Below are 26,858 nucleotides of genomic sequence, written 5' to 3' on the forward strand. Positions count from 1 at the left end.
AAGTTGCTAGGTGATGTTCATCTGGAATTTCAAGGAAATTATAATAGTCAGGAGACATATTTCTTCTTTTCTCAAGTGTTTGAGGATATTCTTCTAACATTGCCATGAAGACTTTGTATGAATTTATCACAAAGCTGGAGCATCCTTGGAACAGTGGAACAGAATGCATGAGCAGGGAGTTTCTTAAACTTGGAAACCATCCTTGCCACTACCACTGCCCTAGAGAGACTAGGAAAAAGAGAAGCCCTCATGAGAAGCCCAAACTCTTGCCCATTTTCAAAGATCAAAAAATAGGCATATATAGTAGTTATTATGGGCAGAGTAGAGAAACTTCCATTTTTAATTTTCTTTGTCCCTGTTTTCTGCCTACCAAACGTCCTTCAAAATGTTTGGTTTATGATTGACTATACTTCATTTTTGGAAATATACTTTCATGGGTGGCCAAATAGCAATGAATTGCAAATCTCATGAATATATATTTCCTTTCTTCTCTGGAGGCTGAGTTGTTCATGTGATTTTTGGCTGATCTCATACCCACACGCCAATTCCTAAAACTTCTTGAAGACATTCAGTGAAAGTTTTAGATTCCTGGTGATAGCTAAATAAAGATTTACATAAATATGCCATATAAGAAAACAGAACTAATCATGTTAAAAGTTCCTTGTTGTAATCCCAGCACTTTAGGAGGCTGAGGCAGGAGGGTCACTTGAGGCCAGGAAATCGAGACCAGCCTGGACAACATGGTCTTATCATCATGGTCAACAGTTCTTATTAGCAGTTTCATTGTCTAATTGTTGATCTCAGCAGAGTCTCTTCGGCTGTGTCAATTAGCAATTAAAGACTATGGATTATGGAGTCATAAGGCCTGGATTCAAATCTTGGGTTTGCTCCTTGTGACATTGGACAAAATTATTTGTAACACTGTGCCTCAAACTTCATGGGCCTATTCCTGATCTCATTTCTTAATAAGCTATGTGACCTTGAGCAAGAGACATCCTCAATGTGCCTTGATTTCCTCATCTATATAATGAGTATACTAAAAATAATATCTCCGTCATAGGATTGTGTGTATATTAAATGAGTGTATGTGCTGGTAAATAAAGTTGTTGAGGAAAAAGGCCTGGCTTATAGTAAGTGGGATGTAAGTGTTAGCCACTATTCTACTAGAGTGTGAGCTTCGTGAAGGTAGAGGAGGATTCTATCCATATTTGTTCACTGCTGTATCCCCAGTGACTAGAATAGCACCTGGCATGTGGTAAGCACTCAACAAATATTTATTGAAGGAATATGCATCAATTTTCTTGTCTGTGAAATGAGAATAATGGGATTAACTACCTTATATAGTGTTTATGAAAATTAAATGAGGTAATACATATGAAGAACTAAAGTTACCTATTATCATCATCATTATTATAAAGGGCCATAATCAAAATTAGAGTCCAGATATTTGTTCTTCCCCTGTATTATCTAGCTACTCTGCTTTTATGACTCATTATTTTAATCTTTAGAGTTTTTTCCCCTTCATTCCTGAGTCAAATCTTACCATTAGTTTTTATCTTACTCAATAAGTTTATTTTCTTACTTCCATGGATATATTATCATAAATCTCATTGCAGAAATAATGAAAATACTAATTATTTAGTATTCTCATACTGTAAATATCTGGGGTTTTGTTTTGTTTTGTTTTGTTTTGTTTTGTTTTGTTTTGTTTTGTTTGAGACAGGGTCCTGCTTTGTTACCCAGGCTGGAGTGCAGTGGCATGAGCATGGCTCACTGCAACCTTGACCTCTAGGGCCTAAGTGATCCTCCCACCTCAGCACCCCAAGTAGCTGGGACTACAGGCACGCACCATCACACCTGGATAATTGTTGTATTTTTTTGTAGAGATAGGGTTTCACCATGTTGCCCAGACTGGTCTTGAGCTCCTGAGCTCAGGCAATCCACCCAACTCAGCCTCCCAAAGTGCTGGGACTACAGGCCTGAGCTGATATGTCCAGCTTGTAAATGTTTTTTGACCTCATCAATTTTTATGCAAGTTTTGGGTTGACTAGCTGAAGTATAACATCTGCTCTTCACTCTTGAAAACTGCTGAGTAAAAACCAAAAATACTTTTGAAAACTGAAATCACAAAAGCTTAAAATTTATTTGTACAATATTGACATAAAACTGGGGATGGAAGAAAAGATTATATATTTTGGATTTCATATTCACATCAAGGGTAACTTCTCAAGACCATTAAATACCGTTAGCAATTTGAAGTCAGTTTAAAAACATCAACTTCATGGGTTTATCTCTCATGACTTAAATGCAAAGATATTACATTACAGCAAAAAATAAAAATAAAGTAAAATAATTTAGGATCCTGAGAGGTGGTTTTTAATAAACCAAACCAAAATATATCCACAAATATTCCTATTTAGCATAAAGACACTTGTATGTAAGGAATTAAGTCACAGTCACAGGTAATTGATCTCAGTTGTGAAAACTACTATCATATCAATCTTCACAACTGATGAATCCTCCTATTACCAACAAGTGTATATCAAGAGGAAAGAGGTTAGTTCAGTCTGCAGCATGATTTACAACTTTTCCTGAGAAATTCCCATCTCTCTCAGCAACTAGCCTTTTCTGAGTTGACTGGAAAACACTTAGTGATGGAAGTAGCCATTTGTTTTTCTACTTCTTTTTAGCATAGCCATTTTTTTTCCCATAACTTCCCAGAGGGACTTACTTTCTCTTCCCTTCCCTTGGTATTAGCCAGCAGCTTGTATTCTCCTCATCACCAACTACATTAGTGGTCCCCAACATTTCTGGCAACAGGAAACAGTTTTGTGGAAGACAACTTTTTCCACAGACCAGGAGCAGGGGATGGTTTCAGGATGATTCAAGGGCATTACATTTATTATGCACTTTGTTTCTATTATTATTACATTGTTGTATATAATGAAATAATTATACAACTCACTATAATGTAGAATCAGTGGGAGCCCTGAGCTTGTTTTGTAACTAGACAGTCCCATGTGGGGGTAATGGGAGACAGGGACAGATCATCAGGCATTAGATTCTATAAGGAGTGCGCAACCTAGATCCCTCACGTGCACAGTTTAAAATAAGGTTCGCACTCCTGTGAGGCAGAGCTCAGGTGGTAATGCAAGCAATGGGGAGCAGCTGTAAATACAGAACAGATGAAGCCTTGCTCACTCACCCACCACTGCTCACTTCTTACAGTGTGGCTCGGGGTAGGTTGGGGACCCCGGCTTACATCATTTGTAGCATAGAAAAGGGGGAGACTGCCACAGGCGTAACCATGTTCCTGATGGAAGTAATACATGGTCTAGACATGACAGAACTACTTCCTGTAACAACTTTTCTGAGTATTTACTTCAGTGACCAAACCTCTATTTCAGGAATAAACTAATTTCACGTAATTTAAAACTTCGGTGATTCTTTAAAAACTATTACAAAAAGTGATACATAAATGACGTGTAACTTTCTAGCCCTGTTAGAATTGATGGGACTTAAATACATATAGGACTATTTAATATAAATGTTTTTATTTTTAAAAAGAATATGGATTTAATGTTGGTATATAGTTTGAATAATCACTATGGTTTTACAGATGCATTGTCAACATTTATTTTGGACAAAGTAACTTACTGCCCAGTTAAAATCATATTTATAATCTACGATTTATGTAAGTTTATGTGGTATAAGATATCTGTGATATGATGTACACGACACTGAACCTGAAATTGGGAACCCTGAGTTTGAGTCTTGCTCTGCCACTTTCTAGTTAAGCAAGTCATTTAATGTTGAGTCTTTATTGGCTTATTTATAAAGAGATAATGACGACATTCTGTCAGGACTGATGTAAGAATTAAGTGGCATAATTACTATGTTTTATAAACTCTAAAATACAACATATCTATAAAAATGTGAGTACACACTTGTCAAATAGGATACTATGATAGTTTATCCAGTTATATCTGTTTATCTTTTCTTCAAAAAGGTGATTTTTATGTTTAATAGTGCAGTCTTTTTTCAAGGCCGTATTTTGCTTTTAGATGACAATTTATTGTGTATATTTGTGACTCATTTTTTCTCTATCTTTAAATTAATGAGAAAGTTATAAATAATTTGAAATACTGGATGATAATGATTCTGGAATTACAGTTAGTAATTTTATGTAATAAAACTATATAGTGGCCCATTGCTTGAGAACTACATGCAAAACTACATATACTACTTGTATATTCTGATGTGGAGGAAGGACATTTTCAATCTTTTATCAATTGTTTATTTTTATGTTAATTTATAAATTCCTTAGGGGGTGACAGTACTTAGAATGAAATCAAAGAATAATAAATCAACCTATTAAAATATATATAAACCAGAAATATTATTTAATGTTATACATAGGAAAACAATTGAACTTAAAAATTTTTTTAAAAGTAGAATTCTAAATTTTCTCAATAATTTCAGTATATTCCATAAGCTATCATTCAAGACTAGAAGTCTCTGGCCATTATTGTGGGTCTATCTCTCTGGTACCTCTGTGCCAACACTCTTTCCTTAAAGCTTTCTTCCCCTAAATAAGATTATTTTCTTCCTTCTCTTTCATTCTTTCTACTCTACCTGTACCATTCTTCTATCACTCATCTGTATCTGTAAGATCCTAGGAAAAAAGTATCAAAAAGCTTCCCAGGACAACCTTGTTCTGAAACTGCAAGAGGGAAGTGGTGGTCATGTAGTAGACACATCTAGACTATTCCAGAGTAACTTTTTCCTGGTTCATGAAACCAGGTTATTAACACAGACAAGGCAGGGCCCAGGCAACTCAGGCATAACCACTGATTCCATTCTCAGACTCCCATTCCTCAGGCAGTCACTAGCAGAAACCCAAGAAATCTTTTTCCAAAATGACTTTCAGCCATCATTGTGATGTCCCTGAGTACCAAAATAAAAGTTTTCCATGCATCCCCAGCCAATTTATTTTATTTTATTTTATTTTATTTTATTTTATTTTATTTTATTTTATTTTATTTTATTTTCGAGACACAATCCCACTCCGTCACCCAGGCTGGAGTGCAGTGAGACCATCACTGCTCACTACAGCCTCAACCTTGCAGGCTTAATTAAGCCTTTGTCCTGTCTTAGCCTCCTGAGTAGCTGGGACTACAGGCGTGCACCACCACATCTGGCTAAATTTTTACTTTTAATTTTTTCTAGAGATGAGGTTTCACTATGTTGTCCAGGCTGGTCTCAAACTTCTGAGCTCAAGTGATCCTCCCACCTCAGCCTCCCAAAGTGCTGTGTATGCAGGCATAAACTACCTGAGTGCAGCTTGCCAATTTATTTCTTTAAGATTCTCTGTTCAGTCCCTCTTCCTTGATACCTTTCCCCTGATCTGAAGTTAAGGATGTCCAGTCAAAAGTACTCAAATTTTTCTAACCAAGTAACAATCTTTAGGAGAGTCTGACTGGTTGGTAAAGTTCCCCATTTCTCCAAGTATAATTAGATTTGTATGGTAACAGCTGTTTCCTCTTAAATATAAATATATTTTCTATATTTGTTTTACCCTTTAAATTTTCTCTTAAAGTACATATTTTATTACATTAGATTCATGTTTTTCAAACTTTTTCCAAAGTGAGAAACATTTTACATCACAGCTCAATACATACATGCGCACATACATAAGCATACATATTCATAAAACAATAGTGCACTTGATGTACTAACCATATGGGTTGAACTCTGATACTGTATTTTTTTAATTCTTATCAAAACTTAATAAGTTATTTTCATGACTCACTTGTGTCCCACAGTTTAGAAGAACATTAGGTGACCTTTAATAAAGTCCTTGCAGTTTCTAAAATTCTATGATTCTTATAGTGAAAATCTCATTTGATAAAATTTTCTAGTCTCTGAATAAAAGTGATGTGGTTTGGAAAAGTACTCATAGCGTTCTCTGGTTTTATCAATGTTGTTTTGAAATGCTGATTATTTGAGGAAGATAAATAACAAAAAGGAAATTGGACTAACAGAGAGTTGTAGGAACATTAATGAGAAAGGACAAGTCTATCAGGAAAACAAAAGCAATAAATCTGGATGAACCTAAGTCTAAACAGCTAAAGTTGTTAATTTTTCTTACCACGGAACTCTTATTTATACGAAAGTTTCCTAATTTTAAGTGGATTTAAAAGGATTATTACTTGTATGCATTTTTCATACCTTCTAAATTGTGATGTGCAATGGACAAAGAAAGTCCTTATCATACCTACAAGGCTCTGCATGACCTGTGTCTTTCTCTGACTCTTGTCTCTCTGTCCTTCATTCCTTTCCACTCACTCCAACTGCCCTGGCCTCTTTACTGTTCTGTGGTCACACCAGGACATCACACCTCAGGGACTTTGCACTAGAGGTTCTCTCTGCCTCAAACTTACTCTCTTCCTGGAATATCTGACTAGCCGCTTCCTCAGGTTCTTCATACCTCTGTTCAAATGTCATACTGTCAGTGAGAACCCACCCTGACAACTCTTTTTGAATTGCAGTGTCCCATACCCCTTAACTTAATTTTTTATCTGCATTCATCTCCTTTTTAGCATTATATAATTTACTGATTTGTTGTGTCTCTCCCCTGCAACTAAAATATAAGCTTCATAAGAGCAGGGATTTTTTAGCTGCTTTGATCACTGTTGCATCATATAAACATCTACCATGGTACCTGGCATATACTAGGAGCTCAATTAGTATTAATTGAATGAGTATTTGAATCTTTCAGCATATCAAGCAAGTAGCTTGTGCATATATACTATATAGGAACTATTTATTGAATAAATGAACCATTTTAGATTGTATAATTCACATTTTACGTTGAAATCCTCTGTTACACACGCCCAGTGGTCATGTTTGACAGGGTTAGGACTGAATAGTAACCTACCTTCCCACCTCCCTAGATTGGGAAATAGGTGGAATGACTTGTCTCAGGTTACAAAAAGTAAGGCAGTCATCTGACTCCTGGGAAAACGGAATTAAAGTAACAAATCTGCACGTTATGCACATGTACCCTAGAACTTAAAGTATAATTTAAAAAAAAAAAAAGTAGCTTTAGGTTCCGGGATAGAGATGTGCAGTTTGCAGATGCATCATGTAATGTTGCTTATAAACTACTTTGCTCTACTATGTTTGTATTGTTTCCACATTTATGTTAACAGGATGTTACCTTTTGCTTAGATGTTAAGCCTTACAATGTTGTCATTCTTAGCCATACTGGGTAGATTATTTAATTTAGAGAAAGAAGGCAATAAAAATTCCTAAAATTAAAAGAAAGTTGATAGACATCATTGTGCTTTTCAGTGTTTCTGTTTATCGGTTCTTGATTTCTTTAGTTCACTTTTTATCATTTTAACATTTAACAAACGAGAAAGCTTTAATTGTAGGTTTTCGTGGAACTTGGTAAAAATTGAGGAGCCTTTGTGTCATGACTTGAAGAAAATTTCAGTATTTTTTGCCTGTGTTTGAGGAGCGTTAAAAAAATTGTGAACCTGAGGAAAGGGAAAGTGACTACCAGAAATTTACCTGTGTACTCATCTGAGATGCCTAACTCACTGCATCTAATTCGTCACCACTCCCTGGCCTTAACCACGCGGAGGGAAGAGGAAACAGCGGGAGCTACTCGGCACAGCTGCCCGGTACCTGAGGCGCGCGCCCCGGAGCCACCAGCCCGCCGAGGTGCAGCCGTGCCGCCACCTCCCCCTCCGGCCGCTGATTGGCGGAGACCGCAGCATCAGCGGCATCTCCCTGCGCGGGGAGAGCAGCGAGACTCCAGCAGTTCCAGCCTCCAGGATTCTCAGCTCCCTCCCGGGCGAGACCTCGGACGTTCACTGCGAGCAGCCGCTCCGCCCGCCACCGCTTCCATCTCCTCCTCTAGACCCCTCTCCAATAAAGTAGAGGCCCCGGCGGCCAGGAAAGCCACGTCTTCTCCGGGCTAGGTCAGGGAGGCAGGGGCCAGAGCCTCAGGGTCCCGCGGCACCAACCTGGCTTCTGGCCCACTGGTCCTGGAACCGCTGCGGACGTCGCGCTCCAGCCGCCAAGACGCCGCGTATCTTGTACCGCGGGAAAAGCGGGTCCTCGTCCAAGATGGGCCGGCAGGGCTTGGGGGGTGCCGGCGCTGCAGGGCGCTCCATGCAGCGCTCCCAGAGCCGGAGCAGCCTGTCTGCCTCCTTCGAGGCACTGGCCGGCTACTTTCCCTGCATGAACTCCCTGGAGGAGGAAGAAGGAGGTGAGACACCCCTTCCCCCGTAGTTGGTGTCTCTATCTGTTTAGAAAGTCAGTGGCTGGAGGGTTGTCAGGGGCAAAGAGAACTCCATGTAGCAGTGTCCCAGCTCCTCTGTTCTCCGGGACTGTGCCGGGGGGCGAGAACCCTAGAGCCCTAGAGCACGTCAGCTGAGCAGAGAAGTTGTTTCTTGGTTATTTGGAGAGCTCCACAGGCGCCGACTTGGGAAAGGCTCTCCTAGTGAAGTTGTATTTTACAAGTGCTTGGAAGTTGAATGAGAATGTAGACTGTGGGAGGCAAGGCGGCGCCTCTTCGGGTGCACCCCACTCTGTTTTGGTTTACTCTTCGCAGTCCTGGTATTAACATTTGGCCTGGAGGACAGAAATACTTGAAAACTAAAGGGAAATGCAGCAGCAAAACTTTGAAACAGGAGTCTCAACCTATGAAAACCCAAGATCGGGTGAGGGGAAGGAGTTACACAATGGACAGACAGGTGGAGGGTTGATAGTACCGAAGGTGAGTTTGTGCTCAAGGCACAATCTCTAGTGTTTCAGCAATGCCGTTGTAATTGCGCTAGTAAAAAACGAGGAGGAGGACTCGCTGTTTTAAACTTTGCAGCAGTTGGTTTGGAGTTCATAAAGTTTTGAATAACATAAGATGTATTTTCTTCATGAAGAACTTTCCTGTAAGATTTAACAACTAACACTGAAAACACAATTTGTAAATCAAAATGAGATTTGACTGGTAAATAGTAAGTAGTGTCCCAACATTTGAAATATTTATTAATTTACTGATAGGCTGGTTGCAAACTGTGTTCATTTTTAGATGTATATCCAGAGTAGGTTAGTTATCATGATGTTAACTCTATTTTTGTAAATAACAGGGTTGGTTTTGCTTTTATCCTGTGACAACCAATGACCTCTTATTAGGACATCTGTAGTGAGCCCTGATTTGAAAGAAATTGCCTGTTCTAAAAACAGATTGAAATAATTTTTTTTCTGCTATTTTTCCTGATGGGGGAGGGGGGAAAGTAGAAGATGGAGGATTGGTAATATGTCTGGAAAGTTGTCTTCAAACTAATTTATTAGCTAGAGCTATCCAAGTTTCTTCTAGGTTATTTGTTGCAATATCAGTTGGCTATAAATCAATATAGATTTAACAGCAGGGTACTTCCGATATAAACATGATTTAATTTTCGTACTAGTCCTTTTCTGTTCTTGTTTGTACATTTACATTTCACTTGCTTCCTATAATTAAATATTTAAAATTCTAGGAAATGTAAACAAGTCAAGAATTAAATTGAGTAAATGAATGATCATAATTGTAGCTAAAATTTTTAGTACTTATTATTAGTCCGGCACTGTTCTACACTTGACGTGTATTCTTTTAGGCCCACAACCTTATGAAGCAGTACTTTTATTATCCTCATTTCACAAATGAGAAGACTGAGGCAGAGAGAGTTCCGAAATTTGCCCAGTGTCACCAGGGTGGTAGGTAACAGAGCCAGTGTTTGAACCCAGGCAGTCAGCAATTCAGCTTCCAAGCTATACTAGATTATTATGTTCTTATATTTGGCCACATACCCATACCTAGTAAGTGATGAGGCTAGAATTTAAACACTTGTGCCTGAAAATACATATTTAAATAAAACATAGGTTATTATGGACTCATTTCCCAAATTTTTATTTTTACACCAAGTCTTCAGTCTTGAGTTTGCTTCAGATAAGGTATCATCCTTTTTCTTTAAATTACGATTAGGATCGTTGAGTTTACAAAATATCATTCCAGAAACCTTTCTGAGACAAGAAAAAAATGTATATAAATATGAAATTACTTCAATATTTAAAGTATGTTTGCTTAACCATGGCTCACACAGACTAATCCCAAAGGAAATTCCTACATCTACACATGGAAATTGGAGCAGATTTCTATCCCGTAATATGGCTTCTTAAGTTGCCAAGACAAAATGTTTTATATGGGAAGCACCGTTTTTAAAGTTAACCCTACAGTTCTGTACTAGTAACTAAAGAGGAGACACTTTCCATATTAGTGTCTCCAATTAGAGGAGACACTCTAATTCCATAAATTAGAGGTTTTTCCATTGGCTTACATTTTTACAGCCACGAGAAGAAATCTTAACTTTTTTCTTTGATTTTGTGATTCTCTTAACACCTTTAAAAGTCCTGGGATTTTTGAAGATATTTCAACATACTCTGCAGGATTGTAAAAGTTAGAAACCGTTGGCCTAAAGCAGTGCTTCTCTACTTTTTTTTTCTTTTGAGACACCCACACAGGATACATGAAGGTCATGTGGATAACATACTCAGGATTGTGTTACTATTACCATAACTGTGGGACTCATTTATAAAGAAAGTAAATCTATCCCACCATATGATTTTCACACTGGTTAAGAGCAACTCGTCTAAAGAGCGCTGATCTACTAACCAGTGTGATTTGACTAAATTAACCAATCAGTTCAGTAAGCAAGTCTGATTTTAAAACTAGTCTTTTTTTTATTCTTTTCAGAAAGAGTGCAATAGCTAAATAATTTCAAGTATACCCTGTCTTCCAGTTCCATATTCACATTTTCTTCTTGTACAGCGTATCTGGTTTCCATTCTACACAAAAAGTGCTGAGAAGTCTACAGAGAGATCATTCTTTTCATTTATCCACTCATTCATTCATTCAAAAATATTTATTGAGGGTATTTGATGTGTTAGAAGCAATGAGTCTCTAATGAATTCGGTAGATACGTTCCTTTCCCTCTTAGAGTTTACAGCCTAATGGAGATAGGTAGACATTAATAGAAATATCTATGTAATTATAACTGTGACAAGTTTTAGGAAGGTAAAGTGCAGAGTGCAACAAGAGATTATAAGAAAACCTAATTCAGGAGGTAGAAAAGCATGCCCTGAGAAAGTGAGGGTTAAACATTGATTCAGGTGTCAGTGATAACTCTCAGTTTCTCATGAACCAAGCCAGTACCAGCAGCCTCCCACACACCTTTGAAAAGAATTTTCCTGGAGCCCACAACCAGTAAGTGGTGGAGTTAAGATATAAACCCCACATCTGTTTTTGAAATTTATAATCTAACTGCTCTATATGTTGCTTCTTCATTATTTTACGATATTTCCTTTTAATATGCTATGGTCTTGAAAACCAAGTACAGTAATAAAAGTTACCATTCATTGTGCACTTTCTATGTGCCACATTCATTTAATTTCATGACAATTTTTCAAGGATGTTACTATTTTCCTCATTTTACACGTATGGAAACTAAAACGCAGAGAAGCTAAACAACTTGCCCACAGATCATAAATCTCAGTGAAGCTTACTTCAGTGAGGATGAAAGGGACATTCCCATAAACAAAATAAATTAAGATTGTTGATGGTCTTTGTGGAATCGTTTTTGTATATTGGACCTCTTTTTTTTTTTTTTTCATCCTTTTCCCTGAGTATATTCCAGGTAGATATTCTCCAGATCTCTGGGTTCTTTTTTTTTTAAGTGAAAGTAGTAATAGTACCTTACATGTTATTTAACAGTTTATAAATTATGTTTACTTATTTTATCATTGAACCCTTTGAGATAAGAATTATTTTCACTATATAAACTACTTGGCCTCGCCACTGAGTCCACCTCCCTAATGTAGAATATTACTGTGTGTGGAGTTTTCAAACATTAGAGACAAGTATAAGAAAGAAGGAACTATTTCAAGGAAATGTTACCATTCCTAAATAAGAGAAGCAACCCCACAACTTCTCACCCTAGATCCAAGGGCAAATGATTATGGCCCTATAATGTAGGAAAATGGCACATTTTCTAATACTTGGGGGATCTGGTTTCTCAGAAGCTATCTTAATGTTACACGTGGCTCTGGGTTAGTGATTCTTGTTTAATTATCGTCCATATGTGATGAATTTGGCCTGCCTGATTTTATGATCTGACACCTTTGGTTCAAATATAGTTTGGCAGTCATACAGAAGAGACCCTATCAGCTTAATACTATAAAACTGAATAAATTAACTCATCTAACTTCTTTTACATCACACTAGCTTAAAAATAAATTATAGGGGCCGGGCGCGGTGGCTCACGCCTGTAATCCCAGCACTTTGGGAGGCCGAGGCAGGCAGATCACAAGGTCAGGAGATCAAGACCATCCTGGCTAACACGGTGAAACCCCGCCTCTACTAAAAATACAAAAAATTAGTCGGGCGTGGTGGCGGGTGCCTGTAGAACCAGCTGTTTGGGAGGCTGAGGCAGGAGAATGGTGTGAACCTGGGAGGCGGAGCTTGCAGTGAGCCGAGATCGCACGGCTGCACTCCAGCCTGGGTGACAGAGTGAGACTCCGTCTCAAAATAAAATAAAATAAAATAAATTATAGGAAAACCATCTAAGAAACAAGAATAGCTTTAAGATCACCAGAAAACTGAGGAAAGAGTCTTTGCATGTGATAGTGAAGCTATGAGGAATTAAAATAAAATTGACTAAATAAACTGGAATAAAAAGACCTATTTAACTCAGCCTCACTCTTTAAGAGGTTTATTCACCCAGCAAGAAGAGTATAAAGAGACATATCTTATTCTAATCTTTGTATATAGTAAATAATATACTTAATTCTTAATAATCAGTCCCATTTGATTAAAATAGTTTAGAACTTTGCCCATACTCCATTGAAATAAAAAAATTCTTCATATATTTAAATGTAATCCTCTTAAAGTGCAAACATCATACCTCGCACAGTGGTATTCAGTGTCTATTAATAATTAACAGTATATAGTTCCACCATTCTTTTCACACTGAATATCAGTATAACCGACTGCCATCCATCGATTATATTTATACTGTTTAAAAATGTAACATGTGATAGAGACTTTTTCAAATGCAGTGATCATAGTTTTTGCACATCTTCATGAAGCCAACCTTGGAGGCAGGACATGGATAGACAGTTATAGGCAACTAAGGATCTTTTTATAGGGGATATTATTTTTTCTAGATTATGATTGTGTGTAATAAATCATTCCATAAATGAGTTCATACCATATTCAAAAATAGCACAATATTTTTGTAACAGACAAAATGAAGCAAAAGATTTTAGAATTAAGAAAAGTAAATTGAGTAACAGTTCCACTCAATGCTTATCAAATATTACCTTTTTCATGTAAGATTCAGAATCTTTCACCACCATGTGTCCAAATAGTATCTTTAATTTGAAACTTTAGTAGACTGAGTTCTATAAAGAAAAAGAACCCTTTAATGTAAAAGTAAAATTAAACCCCTATTGGCTTTCATCCTTTAACAGGTTCACTAAATTCAAAAACAGTAATGGGAACGAGTTTCCCTGTGGAGACATCTTATATATAATGACTTATAAAGGAAACCCACTAGAAAGTTGTAATAACAGCATCCCATTTCTTCCAAGGACTATGTTTTAATGTAAATGTTCTCTGCTCTTATTACATAGACCCCTATTTATGGATCAGACAAGATCATTCTGTATATTTGTTCTCTTTCATACTGAAATGTTTTTGATTGGGGAGGAGGGAGATTTACCTAATGCTGTGTATATATAATATTATTTGAACAAGTAGAAAACAAACTAACACAAAAATGATAGTATAATTCTAGTTTGGAAGTATCACTCTTTAAACAAAAACAGGGTATTTAATGTAAATCATGCTTTATGCAAAGATAATTTACTAAACTCATGAGCAGAAATCCCACCAGGCCTCACATGGACCCAAACTGGGAGCCAGAAGGCTGTTGGGAACCCATGAGCATTCTTTTCCCATTTCTTGCCATTGATTCTGTCTTTGCATGGCTGCTTTTTTCTTTCTCAGCAGCTAACTCTCTCCCTTGCTCTGTTACACAGACCATGTGGCCTGTGGAAAATGGCTGCCAATGGCATCCAAGTTCATCTGTCACAGTTCCACCCACACTGCATATTACTGTCTTTCTCAGTCCCACTCCCAAATTCCCAAAGAAGAAATTCCACTTACCAAGTTTGGTCCATCCCAATACAGCCAGAAGGCAAGGCCATGTATATATAAATTTAGTCACCAAAAATGCATTTCTCTGGGCAACTAAGAAGGGAAGTGGTTATTATGAGCTTTGTAGACATCACTGAAGGTGTCTGCTTTTGTCTGGGTCATCAAGAACAAAGGATTTGAAGTACCATTTTTTAAAATTTAGATTTTGTGCCAGGAGTGGTGGCTCACACCTGTAATCCCAGCACTTTGGGAGGCTGAGGTGGGCGGATCACCTGAGGTCGGGAGTTGGAAACCAGCCTGACCAACATGAAGAAATCCCATCTCTACTAAAAATACAAAATTAGCCAGGCGTGATGGTGCATGCCTGTAATCCCAGCTACTCAGGAGGCTGAGGCAGGAGAATCGCTTGAACCTGGGAGGTGGAGGTTAGGGTAAACCGAGATCACTCCATTGCACTCCAGCCTGGGCAACAAGAGCAAAACTCCATCTCCAAAAAAAAAAAATAGGTTTTGTTTAAATGAGACTAAAAGGAAAGGAAATTTTATTTTAGCAACTTAAAAATAAAGTTATCAGCTGGGCACGGTGGCTCACACTTGTAATCCCAGCACTTTAGGAAGCCAAGCCAGGTGGATCACCTGAGGTCAGGAATTCGCAACCAGCATGGGCAACATGGTGAAATCCTGTCTCTACTAAAAATACAAAAATTAGCCGGGCATGTTGGTGGGCCCCTGTAATCGCAGCTACTCAGGAGGCTGAGGCATGAGAATCGCTTGAACCCAGGAGGCGGAAGTTGCACTGAGCCAAGATCAAGCCACTGCACTCCAGCCTGGGCGACAAAGTGAGACTGTGTCTCAAAAAAATAAAATAAAATTATCGGTTGTTCCTTTATTATTCCTGTAAACCACAGGCCAGGAAAGTAACATGCATCAGTGAAGTAGGATAGGAATAAAACGAAAGGGAAAAGACAAGGACTCAAAGAGCTGGAGAAAGCTTACCTATCTATAAAAGAAGGATGAATAGTCAGTTCTAGCTAGTTGATGCCAAACTGAATGTCAACCCAAGGTTGGAAAATTTAGTCTTTTTTTTTTTCCTGAAGGAAAGTTATAAGTCTGGTTGTTTACTTAAAACTTTTATATTTTAAAATGTTGGCACATGAATAAAAACTTTCAAACATTATTTGGGCCAAACAAAACACACTTATTGACCAAAGTGGCCTGACATCTAAGACCAACATTTTGCAACTTCTGCCAAGGAAATGCTTCATTCCCAGCTTTTCTCAGTTCTCTTTTTTCTTTCCCATTCTTGTTGTCACCTTGGTAGTGTGGGACACATGAGCTCATCTTTGAAGTGATCTGGTAACCCCCAAACCTGCTCTCTCTCTCTCTCCCTTCTGGACCAATCCAACATCACTGCTCCTGTGTCAGTTCTCTTAAACACCATTTTCATCTTAACACTACCCTTCCTTCAAAAACGTCAGTAAATTTACATCTCCTACTAAATAAAGCCTTTAGCCCGACATTCAAATTCTTTAACAGTATGAGACTTTATTTTTTTTTTTTTTTTTTTTTTTTTTTTTTGTGGTTTAGCATCCCCACCTTCCAAGGCTAGTAATTGTATAAAACTAAGCCTTCTTGCTCTTTGTCTCCAAAGTTTTGTTCATGCCTTTCTTTCTATTCTTCCTTTACCACTGTATATATATCCTGTCTAATTGTCCTTCAAAGCTCAGCCCATATCCCATCTACTGTGTGAAGTATTCAGAAGCTATAAGAGCTTCTGTAGGCAGAGGAAAAACTGTGTGGCTGAATTGGAAATCCTGGGTCCACCGCTTCCTGCTGGTATGGACTATGAAGACAATTTCTTTCAGCTTTAGTTTCCTCATTTGTATGTAAAGTGTACATAACAATACCTATCTTGATGAATATCGTGAACTAGTATTATACTTACTATTCCCTTATAATCCCATTTCAAAATATTTTTGCCTTTTCCTGAACCTCTAAATATGTGTTATCTACTACATGAGGTATTAGCCACATGTGACTGTTTAAATTTAAATAAATTTTTTAAAATTTAAAATTTTATTCCTCAGTCCCACTAGCTACCTTTCAAGTGTTCAGTAGCTACGTATGACTAGTGATTACCTTATCAGGCAGTGCAGAATTATAGAACATTTATCTCATTCACAGAAAGTTCTACTGGACAATGCAGCTCTAGAAACTTATTACCACTCATAGAGCACTTAGCGCATATTGCCTTGCATTGTCATTATTTGTGTACTGTCTTACCTACTAAATTTAAAAATCACATAGTTGGGAATTATGTGATCATGTATTACAAATTTGTTATCTCCCACAGTACCTTACATTCAAGAAGTACTTAACAAATATATAGTGAACGAATAAATGAACAAGTACCTGGTCGGTTTCTATGTTGTTATTGTGGAATGGAAAGAAGTTATTAGATCTAAAAGGGACCATACTGATTAGGTGATTGTTTGCATTCATGCAGGTACAAGAGTACTTGAATGTTATGCATTCTTTGTGCTACACCTAGAGGTTGTGTGTACTTAGCTTAATATATACTAGCAACATATTTTTCTATCATGCATTACAAAGAAACATGCATATGCAACATGTTTCCTTTCAGGTGTCCAGATGCAATCAACAGAAATCAATTCTGGCAATTTAGGCAGAAAAGAAAGGTATTAGCTAAGGGATCCTGGATAGGTCATAGAATCTCTAGGAAGGCTGGAGATTCTGGGCTGTAGGTTAGGAGTGATGCCCAAAACCATACTGCAGGTTAATCCTGCTAAATTATCACTGCTACTTGGCACAGACATCACAGCTTGCACCATTGTCAGAACTCATGGCGAATCACTGCATGCTGCTACAGGGTAGGGTCACTTTGGGAAAATATATTCTGGCCGCCACCCTCATTGGAGTGAAAGCCTGTGGTGTCTCTGCTTCTTTGCTTTATTAACTTCAGATTCAGAGTTTGGAAAAGTAGTGCCTCAACCATGTGCTTATGCCCTAATTGCAAAGCAGGGTGGAAAAGTGGCACCTGATGATTTCAACTTCTATAATTAAAGGATGGGATACTTTTCAAATGTAGAAGGAAAATTTAAATGCTGGTAAGCCAAAAACATTAACAAATATCCACTTTGTAATATAAAATAATTACCAATGGTAAGAAAAAAAAAACTAAGCTCAATATGATTAGCTCTTTTTAATTCTTTTTAAATAAGAGTTTGTCATATTGTTATTTTCCTCTTTGTTCATTGAGCATAAGCAGACAAGAATGGGGTAAAATCTATGGAAGAAATCTAAGGTAAAGAATATGGTGTACTCGATTTCAACTTTTTCTGCAGATTTGATCACCCAATATCCATGCACTCTCTTGTTTTTTCATATAGAGCATAATAAATTCCCCCTCAGAAGGACAACCTTAAAATCTTACCCCACTGTTCGAAATCTAGAATCTTTGAGCAATGTGTAGTCCTCTTATATCTAGATGTGGCTTTTCATGTTATAGTGACCTGCAAGCCTGAAAACAAGTTATCTGCCTCCCTTTTCTGACTCTGTTAAATGTAATTTAAATGTATGGTAGCCGCAGAATAACTGAAATAAAAATTCCCATTTAGAAAGGAGAGAATAGGAAACACAAAACAATCAGCCATCTATAGGAGTTATCAATCTCACTTGGTAGGAATGGCAGAGATTGACAGTAGAGTATGTTTCTTAGTTTACTCATCTGGCAACCCTGGTTCTGTTTTCAGGAAGGTGTTTCTTTGTTGTTTATTCTCTATGGCCATGAAGGTTTGTATTGAAGAGGTGGCTCCATTGCTGTCATAGCCTGCTTCTTTCTAGTACAGGTTTGGAAACTCCATTGTTATCTTATGGGTTCAACAGAATTTTGTAAGGTAAGCTAGTATTTTTTTTCTATACCAGTAGTGCAGAAATTCAGTAGGTTTACAGTCTGTTTGCTTCAAATCAGTTTCAAGTGTGAGTCTCTTCAGCCAAATGCCTCATTAGACACAGGCTTTCAGCCTAATGACTCAGACATTTTAGTTTCTAGCCTCTGTGCCTTACTCGCTTCCTTTGCTTTCAACTTAATGGCAGCCAGCTTGATATCATCTGAAAAAAAGGATTTGGGTGGGAAGTCAACCCCTTAGTTCAATTTGGCCAATAGGCTTTCTCCCCTTACATGGCAAGGCCTGTTATTTATGCATAGTTTTTTTCTGCAGATTTATTATAATTTCGTATGTTATTCAGTTTCCAAAACTATGCAGATTATAGGATCTGATTCTTTTTCAACACTGTTTATTAAACACCACTACATGTTGTATACTCTATGGCATAGGCTAATTATGATTCCAGGTTTACACCAAAGTACTCTGACCTGTAGAAAGATAAGTTACCTGCCCAAAATTTGCAAATAGTCAAATAGGAACTTGAATTCATATCATCTGATTCTAAAATGGCATGTTCATCTGACCGTAAAGTATTGCCTCAAAATATCTAACTTGAGAGTTATGAAGAGTTTGGTAATATTTCGCCTCCATTCTTGAGACAGAAACAGGCACAGGTATCAGTGAATTGATGCGTGATCAAGTACAGATCTGAAAGTTTAAAAAAAAAAAAGCCAAGGAGTGGGGTAGTGGGTATGCAACTCTATCTAAGTAGTTTAACTGTGGATCAGGAATGGATTATTTTCTAATGGGCTTTTACTTGATCCCCCTTAGTGTAGTAATAGCAACATCAGACAAGAAGAACAAGAAAGTACCAAAAAATTACAAATGCCAAAAGAGTAACAATGACAGCTATAATTTCTTATATCTAAATGTGTTAAGAATACCAAAATGATAAGTCTTACTTTTATTGAAAAAATGTAATTATCTTACTGCAGAAGAGTCTTAAGCTTATTTCTTCATAAGGTCTTTCTTCTCATTAAAAGTCGGTATTAACAGTTACAGGAACCCATAATGGGAAATGGATATGCCTGTCCTCCTCTGGCTTGATACCTCTGTTTTGCAAATGAGGATCAAGACACACAAGAGGTCAAGATCCTTTTCAACTCCACATGTTGGCAAATCCTCAGTTTTTCACGATGTATTCAGTCCTGTTGACAGCTGTGGTATCGTTTGATGAAACCTCTAATTTTGGGTGTGGGTTGGTCCAAAGTAGCATGCTGAGAGATTGAAATGCATATGTATATTGTAGGGAATAACTTTCTAGCACATTTGTTTCCATTTTTATCATAAATACATGTTACCATCATTTTCATGAAGTCAGAATTTGGCAATGAAAGTGACGTTTCCCCATTTTTCATGAGAGACCAAAAATCGTGAATGATCTGAGTCTCAACACTACCCATAAAACAATGTATTTTAAGTTTATTTGGACATGCAAGGAGAACCTGAGATGAGGTTTCAAGTCACTGATTATTCTGGAATTAGAAATTTGTGTCGAAAATACTAAGTGAAGATGGAAGCCCAGCATGCTTTGAGAAACAAGCATAGGTTTTGACATTGCCAAAATTTGAATTCAAATCTCATCTATATCATTAGTCAACTGTGTGAATTGGGCACTTTCCTCATATGGAAAATGATAGTAGTCATCACTGCCATACAATCTTCTTATGAAAACTAGAGATAGGTAGATTTTATATCCAAAGCATCTCCACATAGTTGTAAGTCGTGAAACAATAGCTCTTTCCCTCCTTTGTTCTAAATTGAGTAGTTGAGTTTTTCCCAACTTTTATTTTGAAATATTTTAAATATGAAAAAAGGAATAATACAACGAGCATCCACTACATAGACTGACAGAGTTTACTGACTTTATCTTTTCTCTTTGTTGCTCTTTTCACTCATGCACACACATGCATTCACACACATACACCACATACATGTGGTATGTATTTTTGCCAAACATTTGAGCTTAAGGTAAGTTGCAGACATCATGATAAATCATTAAGTACTTTTAGCATACACCTCAAATTTTTAAAATATATATAAACATAAAATTAACCCAAAAAACCCTTTATTATCTCATATTCATTCCGTATCAATTTCTTCAGTTCAGTTGTCCCAAAAAAAAGTTTTTTAAACCTTTTTGTTGTTTTTTTCCTTAATCCAGGATTCAGTCAAGGTTTATTCATTGTATTTGGTTGTTATGCTTAATCTAAAACAGTACTTTCCCTTTTATTTTTCATGACATTGACTTTTGAAGAATCCAGACAAAACTGTCTTGTAGAATGTCCAACATTCTGGATTTTTTTTTTTTTAATCATTCCCTCTATTCCCTGTATTTCTGGTAAACTGGAAGTTAGACCTAGAGATGTGATTACATTGAGGTTAAATGTCATAGGTGATATAAACTTGATATAGTCCATCAATAGACACATAATGTCAAGATTTCTTACTCCTAGGCATGCTACATTTCATCACTTGGTTAAGAGGTGACTGCCAGTTTCTCTCTGTGGAAAAGATATATTTTTCCCTTTATAATTACTAAACAATTTCCGGAGTAATACTTTGGTACCACATGAATATTCTGTTCTCTAAAAATTATCCAATAATTTTAATATCCAGTGCTGACCCTTGCCTGAATCAATTATAACACTGGGACTGAGAATTTTAATTGAATTTTTTTGAAACATAATCAAAGTTATAAATACACTTAAAATGTATATTAAGTCTGTCCTTTTACATTATGTCATACAGTCTGGATTAATACAGTATTGATAACTTATTTTCTTACATATAGCATTTTCACATATGATGTGACATTTTCTACTTTTCTATAGACAAGTATTTTCAATTTATGTATTGTTTTTACCAAAAATAAGTGGATATATTAATGGATATGCGAATACTATTATGAGTCATACTGCATGTAAATTTTATATACAAAGGCAGACAAAAAGTAGTTACAAATGTAAAAGAATATCAGGAATTAGAGATATAAAAAATTTGTTTCCAAGAAGAGCGTAAGGAGACATGATGACTAAATATAATGTGGTATCCTGGATCAGAAAAAGCACTTCAGGTAAAAACTAAGGACATCAGAATAAAGTATAAACTTTAGTCAATAGTCATATATCAATATTAGTTCAGTAATTGTCACAAATTTACCATACCCATGTAAGATGTTAATAATAGCGAAAACTGGATGTGGGGGTGCTAGAATTCTCTGTACTATCTTTGGCAATTTTCCTGTAAATCTCAAACTATTCTAAAATCAAATCTTTATTTAAAATTATTTTAATGTGTTTTAAATGTGAATCTGAATTTTAAGAACAATGATTAAAATATTTTAAGCATGCTTATAAAACAAAAGCCATGAAAACAGTTAAAAATAGAGTATCAAATTCAGAGTTTTTAACAGAGCTGTATTCAAAATGGCCAATTTTTAAATGATATTGAAAACAAAAAAGTAGACAAATTTAAAACTTTTACAAGAAAATGTAATACTGTCTATTGTATGTATCTGTCAGAATAGGTTGTAATAACAAACAACTAAAAATATTAATGGCTTAACACAAAAACTTTATGTCTCACTCCTGCTACATGTCCATTGAGAGTCCTCTGTGTGGCTGTACTCAGGCTGATGGAAGGAGACATAGTGAGTCATACATACATCAGCTGCTAAATCTTCCACCCTGAAGTTACATGGGTTAGTTTTGCTCACATTTCATTGGACAAGCAAGTTACATGACCACACCTAACTTCAGAGGTGGGAAAAAGTACATGAATACATGAATAGCCCTAACATCTACCATAGTTATGACCTCTGCTTGAAGCTCACCATGCTGTAGCTATTAGATATATAACTTTTATAGTATTAAATAGTTGTGACAAAGCTTTTGGAATGAATGGATACATGTTAAAGTCTGAAACAATTTTGAGTGTCAATTGTTCATTTTTAATTTCAATTTTATTTTAATTGTAAATGCAGAGCCTGGATTAGCCCAAACGAAATTGTTGGCTCTTTGTCTTTATTTTGTTTAGACTTTTAGAGATTTGAATTATATTTATGATAGTAGCAAGACCTGAGAAACTAAGTGTATGAGCTTTTACACATAGTTCGAGTAATCCATGACAGTGTCCCCATATTGAGGTCTTGAAGGACCAAATAGATAAATAAATCAACATCTTTCATATCTTGATATAAAATGCTGATGGGAAGGAAGTTATAAAATCTGCTGAGGGGCACTATTTACAATAGCAAATACTTGGAACCAACCCAAATGCCTATCAATGATAGACTGAATAAAGAAAATGTGGCACGTATACACCATGGAATACTATGCAGTCATAAAAAAGAATGAGTTCATGTCCTTTGCAAGGACATGGATGAAGCTGGAAGCCGTCATTCTTAGCAAACTAACACAGGAACAAAAAACCAAACACCACATGTTCTCACTCATAAGTGGGAGTTGAACAGTGAGAACACATGGACATAGGGAGGAAATCATCACACACTGGGGCCAGTTTGGGGGCAGGGGGCAAGGGGAGAGAGAGCATTAGGACAAATACCTAATACATGTGGGGCTTAAAACCTAGATGATGCGTTGATTAGGTGCAGCAAAGCACCGTGGCACATGTGTACCTATGTAACAAACCTGCATGTTCTGCACATGTATCCCAGAACTTAAAGTAAAATTTAAAAAAAAAAAAAAAAATCTGCTGATGGGAGAGAAGTCATGTCTACAGAGTCTACCACAGAGGTTGATGAAGGTGCTGGAGACAATCGTTATATTTAAATTTTAGGAATTAAAGGAGCAAGGTGGAAGAGAGTAAAAGTACAATTTACAATTATTAATGATTCTTAAAGATGAAAAAGTCTTCTACCAAAGACAAACTAGCCACTCAGGACCTCAACTTTCTCATTGCTGTAATAAGGGAGTGCATAAACTACATAGGTATACTGGCTACCCAAGATTACTTCCTAAAATCTGTGAGTCAATAATTTTAGAAATTCTCATTGTAATGCATTTTTAATTATTTAAATGTAACACAAATGGTTTTTAAATTATACTAACTCTGAGAAATGGTAATTATGAATAAAATGCAAAAATAGCAACTTGTTAAGGCATATAAATTGTAGTCTGAACTAAAATGTAAAGTCAGTTTTCATAATCTGCCAACTATTCTTCATCCTGTTTCCATAAATCATTTTGCATACTGACATTGAGAAAAACCCTAAATCCAAAGTAAGTCTGTCTGCAGTAGATGAGACCTTGCAGGTGGGAGCAACCAGGAATGGGTTATGTGAATCCAAGATTTGAAAGGAGGTCACTATGACATTAAGTTTGACAATGCATTGTAAGCCCTGCCTTGGGTGGGGCTTAGAATAGTTTCCAAGTCCGTAGCAGAAAGGATCTTTTTGTTTTTGTTGTCAAGTAACTCAAAAGGTTTTCTGGTTTCCAGATATTATTAGGGGAAACTGACCCTTTGGTCTTTTGTTTAATCAAATGGCTTTACTGAGGGTGCCAGGTAAATGAGTCATCAGACTAAGCAGAGCAGAATAACAAGGACACCTCCTGTGTTCTGCTTTCTGCCTGTGATATTTTGCAGTTCAAGAATTTGATTTTTACCTACAAGCATCTTCTCCAAATGTACTTTGGCTTAAAATACCTAATACCAAAATGAGTGATTTAAGGCCTCAACAACAACACCATCTGGGCCTTACCTGAGTATTTTTTGATGTTTCAATACACACAAACACACACACATATATTATACATATATGTTTATGTATGTGTATATTTATATGTATGTGTATACTTTTTAAAATGTACACTTTTTAAAATAATGGCTAAGTTTTTACAGTTTTGATGGTCCACCCCTAAGTCATAATAGGATATTTTAATAAGTCTCCTCATTTAAAAAACTTATCTACAAAGGACTCAGAACTTACTGTATTGGTTTTGTATTACAGTGTAACAATTATCACAAATTTAACAACTGAAAACAACACCCATTTATTAATTCACAGTTCTGTAGGTCACAAGTCTGGCACGATTGGCTGGGTTTTCTTTCTAGAGCATCACATAGCTGAAATGAAGATGTTGCCTGGGCTGAGTTCTTGTCTGGAGGTTCTAGGGGAGAAAATCAGCTTTCAAGGCCCTTTAGGTGGTGTACAGAATCCAATTCCTTACAGTTGCAGGCCTGAAGTCCCTATTTTCTTGCTGTCAGCCAGGCATCACTCTCAGCAGCTAAAGGCTGCTCTCACATCCTTTCCATGTGGCCCCTTCCCTCTTCAGGCAGACAGAGGTACATTGAATTTTCTTGTGTTTCACATCTCTCAGATTTCTTCTTCTGGAACCAGCCAGAGAAAGCACTCTGCTTTGAAAGGGCTGGTGTGGTTCAGTTAGGCCCATTCAGATAATCACCCTATCTTTAGGTTGACTGATTAGTAACCTTAATTACATCTGCAAAATCCCTTTTACATGTGGAGTAACATAATCATGGGTATCATCTTAGAGTTCTCCCTACCACATTTTCTTTATATAGACCTTCACCATTATATAGATTCAGTTTTTAAGTTAAATAACATGACAAATCATTTGGAACATTAAATGTGAATCATGGTAATGAATGACATTCAAGTTAAATTAGTTTTACTGTGAATGTAGCTAAAGATTTTGTGGTGCTGAAAAATTAATTTTAAAATAAGCCTGTAAATCTATTTGATAATGGAACATTGAAAAAGACATGTATTAAAGGGCTACTATAAATGTTCAGTATATTTTGGGATTTATTTGATTATGTCAGATGATAGTGACTAGCGTGTCTCCTCAATGTATGGTGTTAATCATGGTCTTGGTTATACATTAATACACAAACTCATAGACATTAGAACTCAAAGATATCAGAAATCATGTGCCCTCCTCCCCCTCCCTTTTTCATAAATAAGGAGCCAGAGACTCAGAGAGGGGATGTGACTCAGAGAGGACAATAGATAGAGCTCACAAGTTAGTGGTAGAGTCAGGCCTAGAATACTTAGTTTCAAATTCCCTATCTGGTAATAATAACAGTACAATTAATTGAAGCTTTTCTATGCATCAGGCACTACCCTAAATGCTTTAAATGTATCGTTTTCCTTGAATACTCACAAAATTCCTACCTCATTCCTAATGAGATAGGCTTATTATCGTTGTCATTTCAGTTTGAGGAAACTGAGTCACAGAGCAGGTATGTAACTTGTTTAAGTGTCACCCACCTTGTAAATGGTAGAGTGGAGACTAAAAGAGAAGCAGTTTGATGATCCCAGGACCTGACTCCTTCACTGTGCTCTGCTTTTCCCATCCCACTAAGCTGCTTCTAATAGGGCCTTCCATATGCAGTTACAGCATTAGCACAGTATAATCTCCATAGACAGCTGCACAGGCTCCCCATTTAGTTATATTCTGACAATGAAGTACTGAATAGCAGAAAATTTGGAGTCTGGGAACTGTCTACAAATGCTGGTTCTGTCACTTACTATGTTGCTTCAGGGAATTATGTAAAGTTCTGGGGCCCTTAGATGCTATATCTGTAAAATTGGGATTTTTAGCATCGTTATGAAGGGGATACATGTAAGAAGCAATCTGTAAACAAAAGAATTACATGCTGATCGTATTATTCTTTGACAAGTGGTGCTGGTTCTCATAACCCTATAATGGCAGATTTTCAAGTCGCTTTTGCTGTGATAGAGTCAGACCTTAAATTAAAAACTGTAGATCTTTGACATTGCAGAGTCTTCTGTGTTCTGAGATCTTTCAGAATCTCATTTCCTTTCTAAGTCATATGTTTCTTGTACATATCCTCATTCCACATGCTCAAATTTCACTGAAGTTTTATGTCTCATTTGATGGCAATTTTTTCACAAGGGCACTGTTCACAAGAAATGAACATTAAAGCTACATGGAGAGACACACTTGTACAAAATTGTATTACTTCTTGCTTGGGGTGTTTGTTTTGGGGACAGAGTTAGCTCTGTCACCCAGGCTGGAGTGCAATCGTGCAATTTCGGCTCACTGCAACCTCTGCCTCCTGAGTTCAAGTGATTCTCCAGGCTCAGCCTCCCAAGTAGCTGGGATTACAGGTATGGGCCACCACACCCGACTAATTTTTGTATTTTTAGTAGAGACAGAGTTTCACCATGTTGGTCAGGCTGGTCTCAAACTCCTGGCCTCAAGTGATCCACCTGCCTCAGCCTCCCAAAGTGCTGGGATTACAGGTGTGAACCATCATGCCCAGCTTACTTTTTGATATAGTTATTTGAGGACCACTCAAATGAAATCATAAATATTAACTTCATGAATATCAGAATGTACTCTGCATTCTCATTCTTTTATTTCTCCTTAACATTCTCCCTCATTTTTTAAAACACGTATGTGCGGTTTTGGGGTGGGGGTGGGAGCTTGGTTGTTGTTTTGTTTTTTCCTACACCATTTGAAAGTAAATTGCAGAATATATAACATTTCAGGTCTAAATACTTTAGCATGTATCTCCTAATAAGAAAATTCTTTATAATACATGTCATTATTCACCTTAAAAAATAACAATTTTCTAATATCTAATGTCAAATGCATATTCAAATTTACTTTTATA

At 36.7% G+C, this 26,858-nt stretch overlaps 1 protein-coding gene across 35 annotated transcripts in view; it reads left to right on the top strand.

Moving 5' to 3' along the window:
* RIMS2 (regulating synaptic membrane exocytosis 2) overlaps positions 1–26,858 on the top strand; it is a 792,768-nt gene that overhangs the window by 747,619 nt on the left and 18,291 nt on the right. Inside the window, exon 1 of one of the 35 annotated variants that reach the window (XM_010354544.2) lies at positions 7,823–8,281. The exons of the other annotated variants lie outside the window; for them this stretch is intronic. Within the exon in view, the coding sequence (XP_010352846.1) occupies positions 8,140–8,281 (142 nt within the window). The 5' untranslated portion in view covers positions 7,823–8,139. Of the gene's footprint in view, positions 1–7,822; positions 8,282–26,858 lie in introns of those variants that run through there. 35 annotated transcript variants of the gene reach the window in all.

This window comes from Rhinopithecus roxellana, chromosome 9 (assembly GCF_007565055.1).
Source record: "Rhinopithecus roxellana isolate Shanxi Qingling chromosome 9, ASM756505v1, whole genome shotgun sequence".
Classification (NCBI taxonomy): domain Eukaryota; kingdom Metazoa; phylum Chordata; class Mammalia; order Primates; family Cercopithecidae; genus Rhinopithecus; species Rhinopithecus roxellana.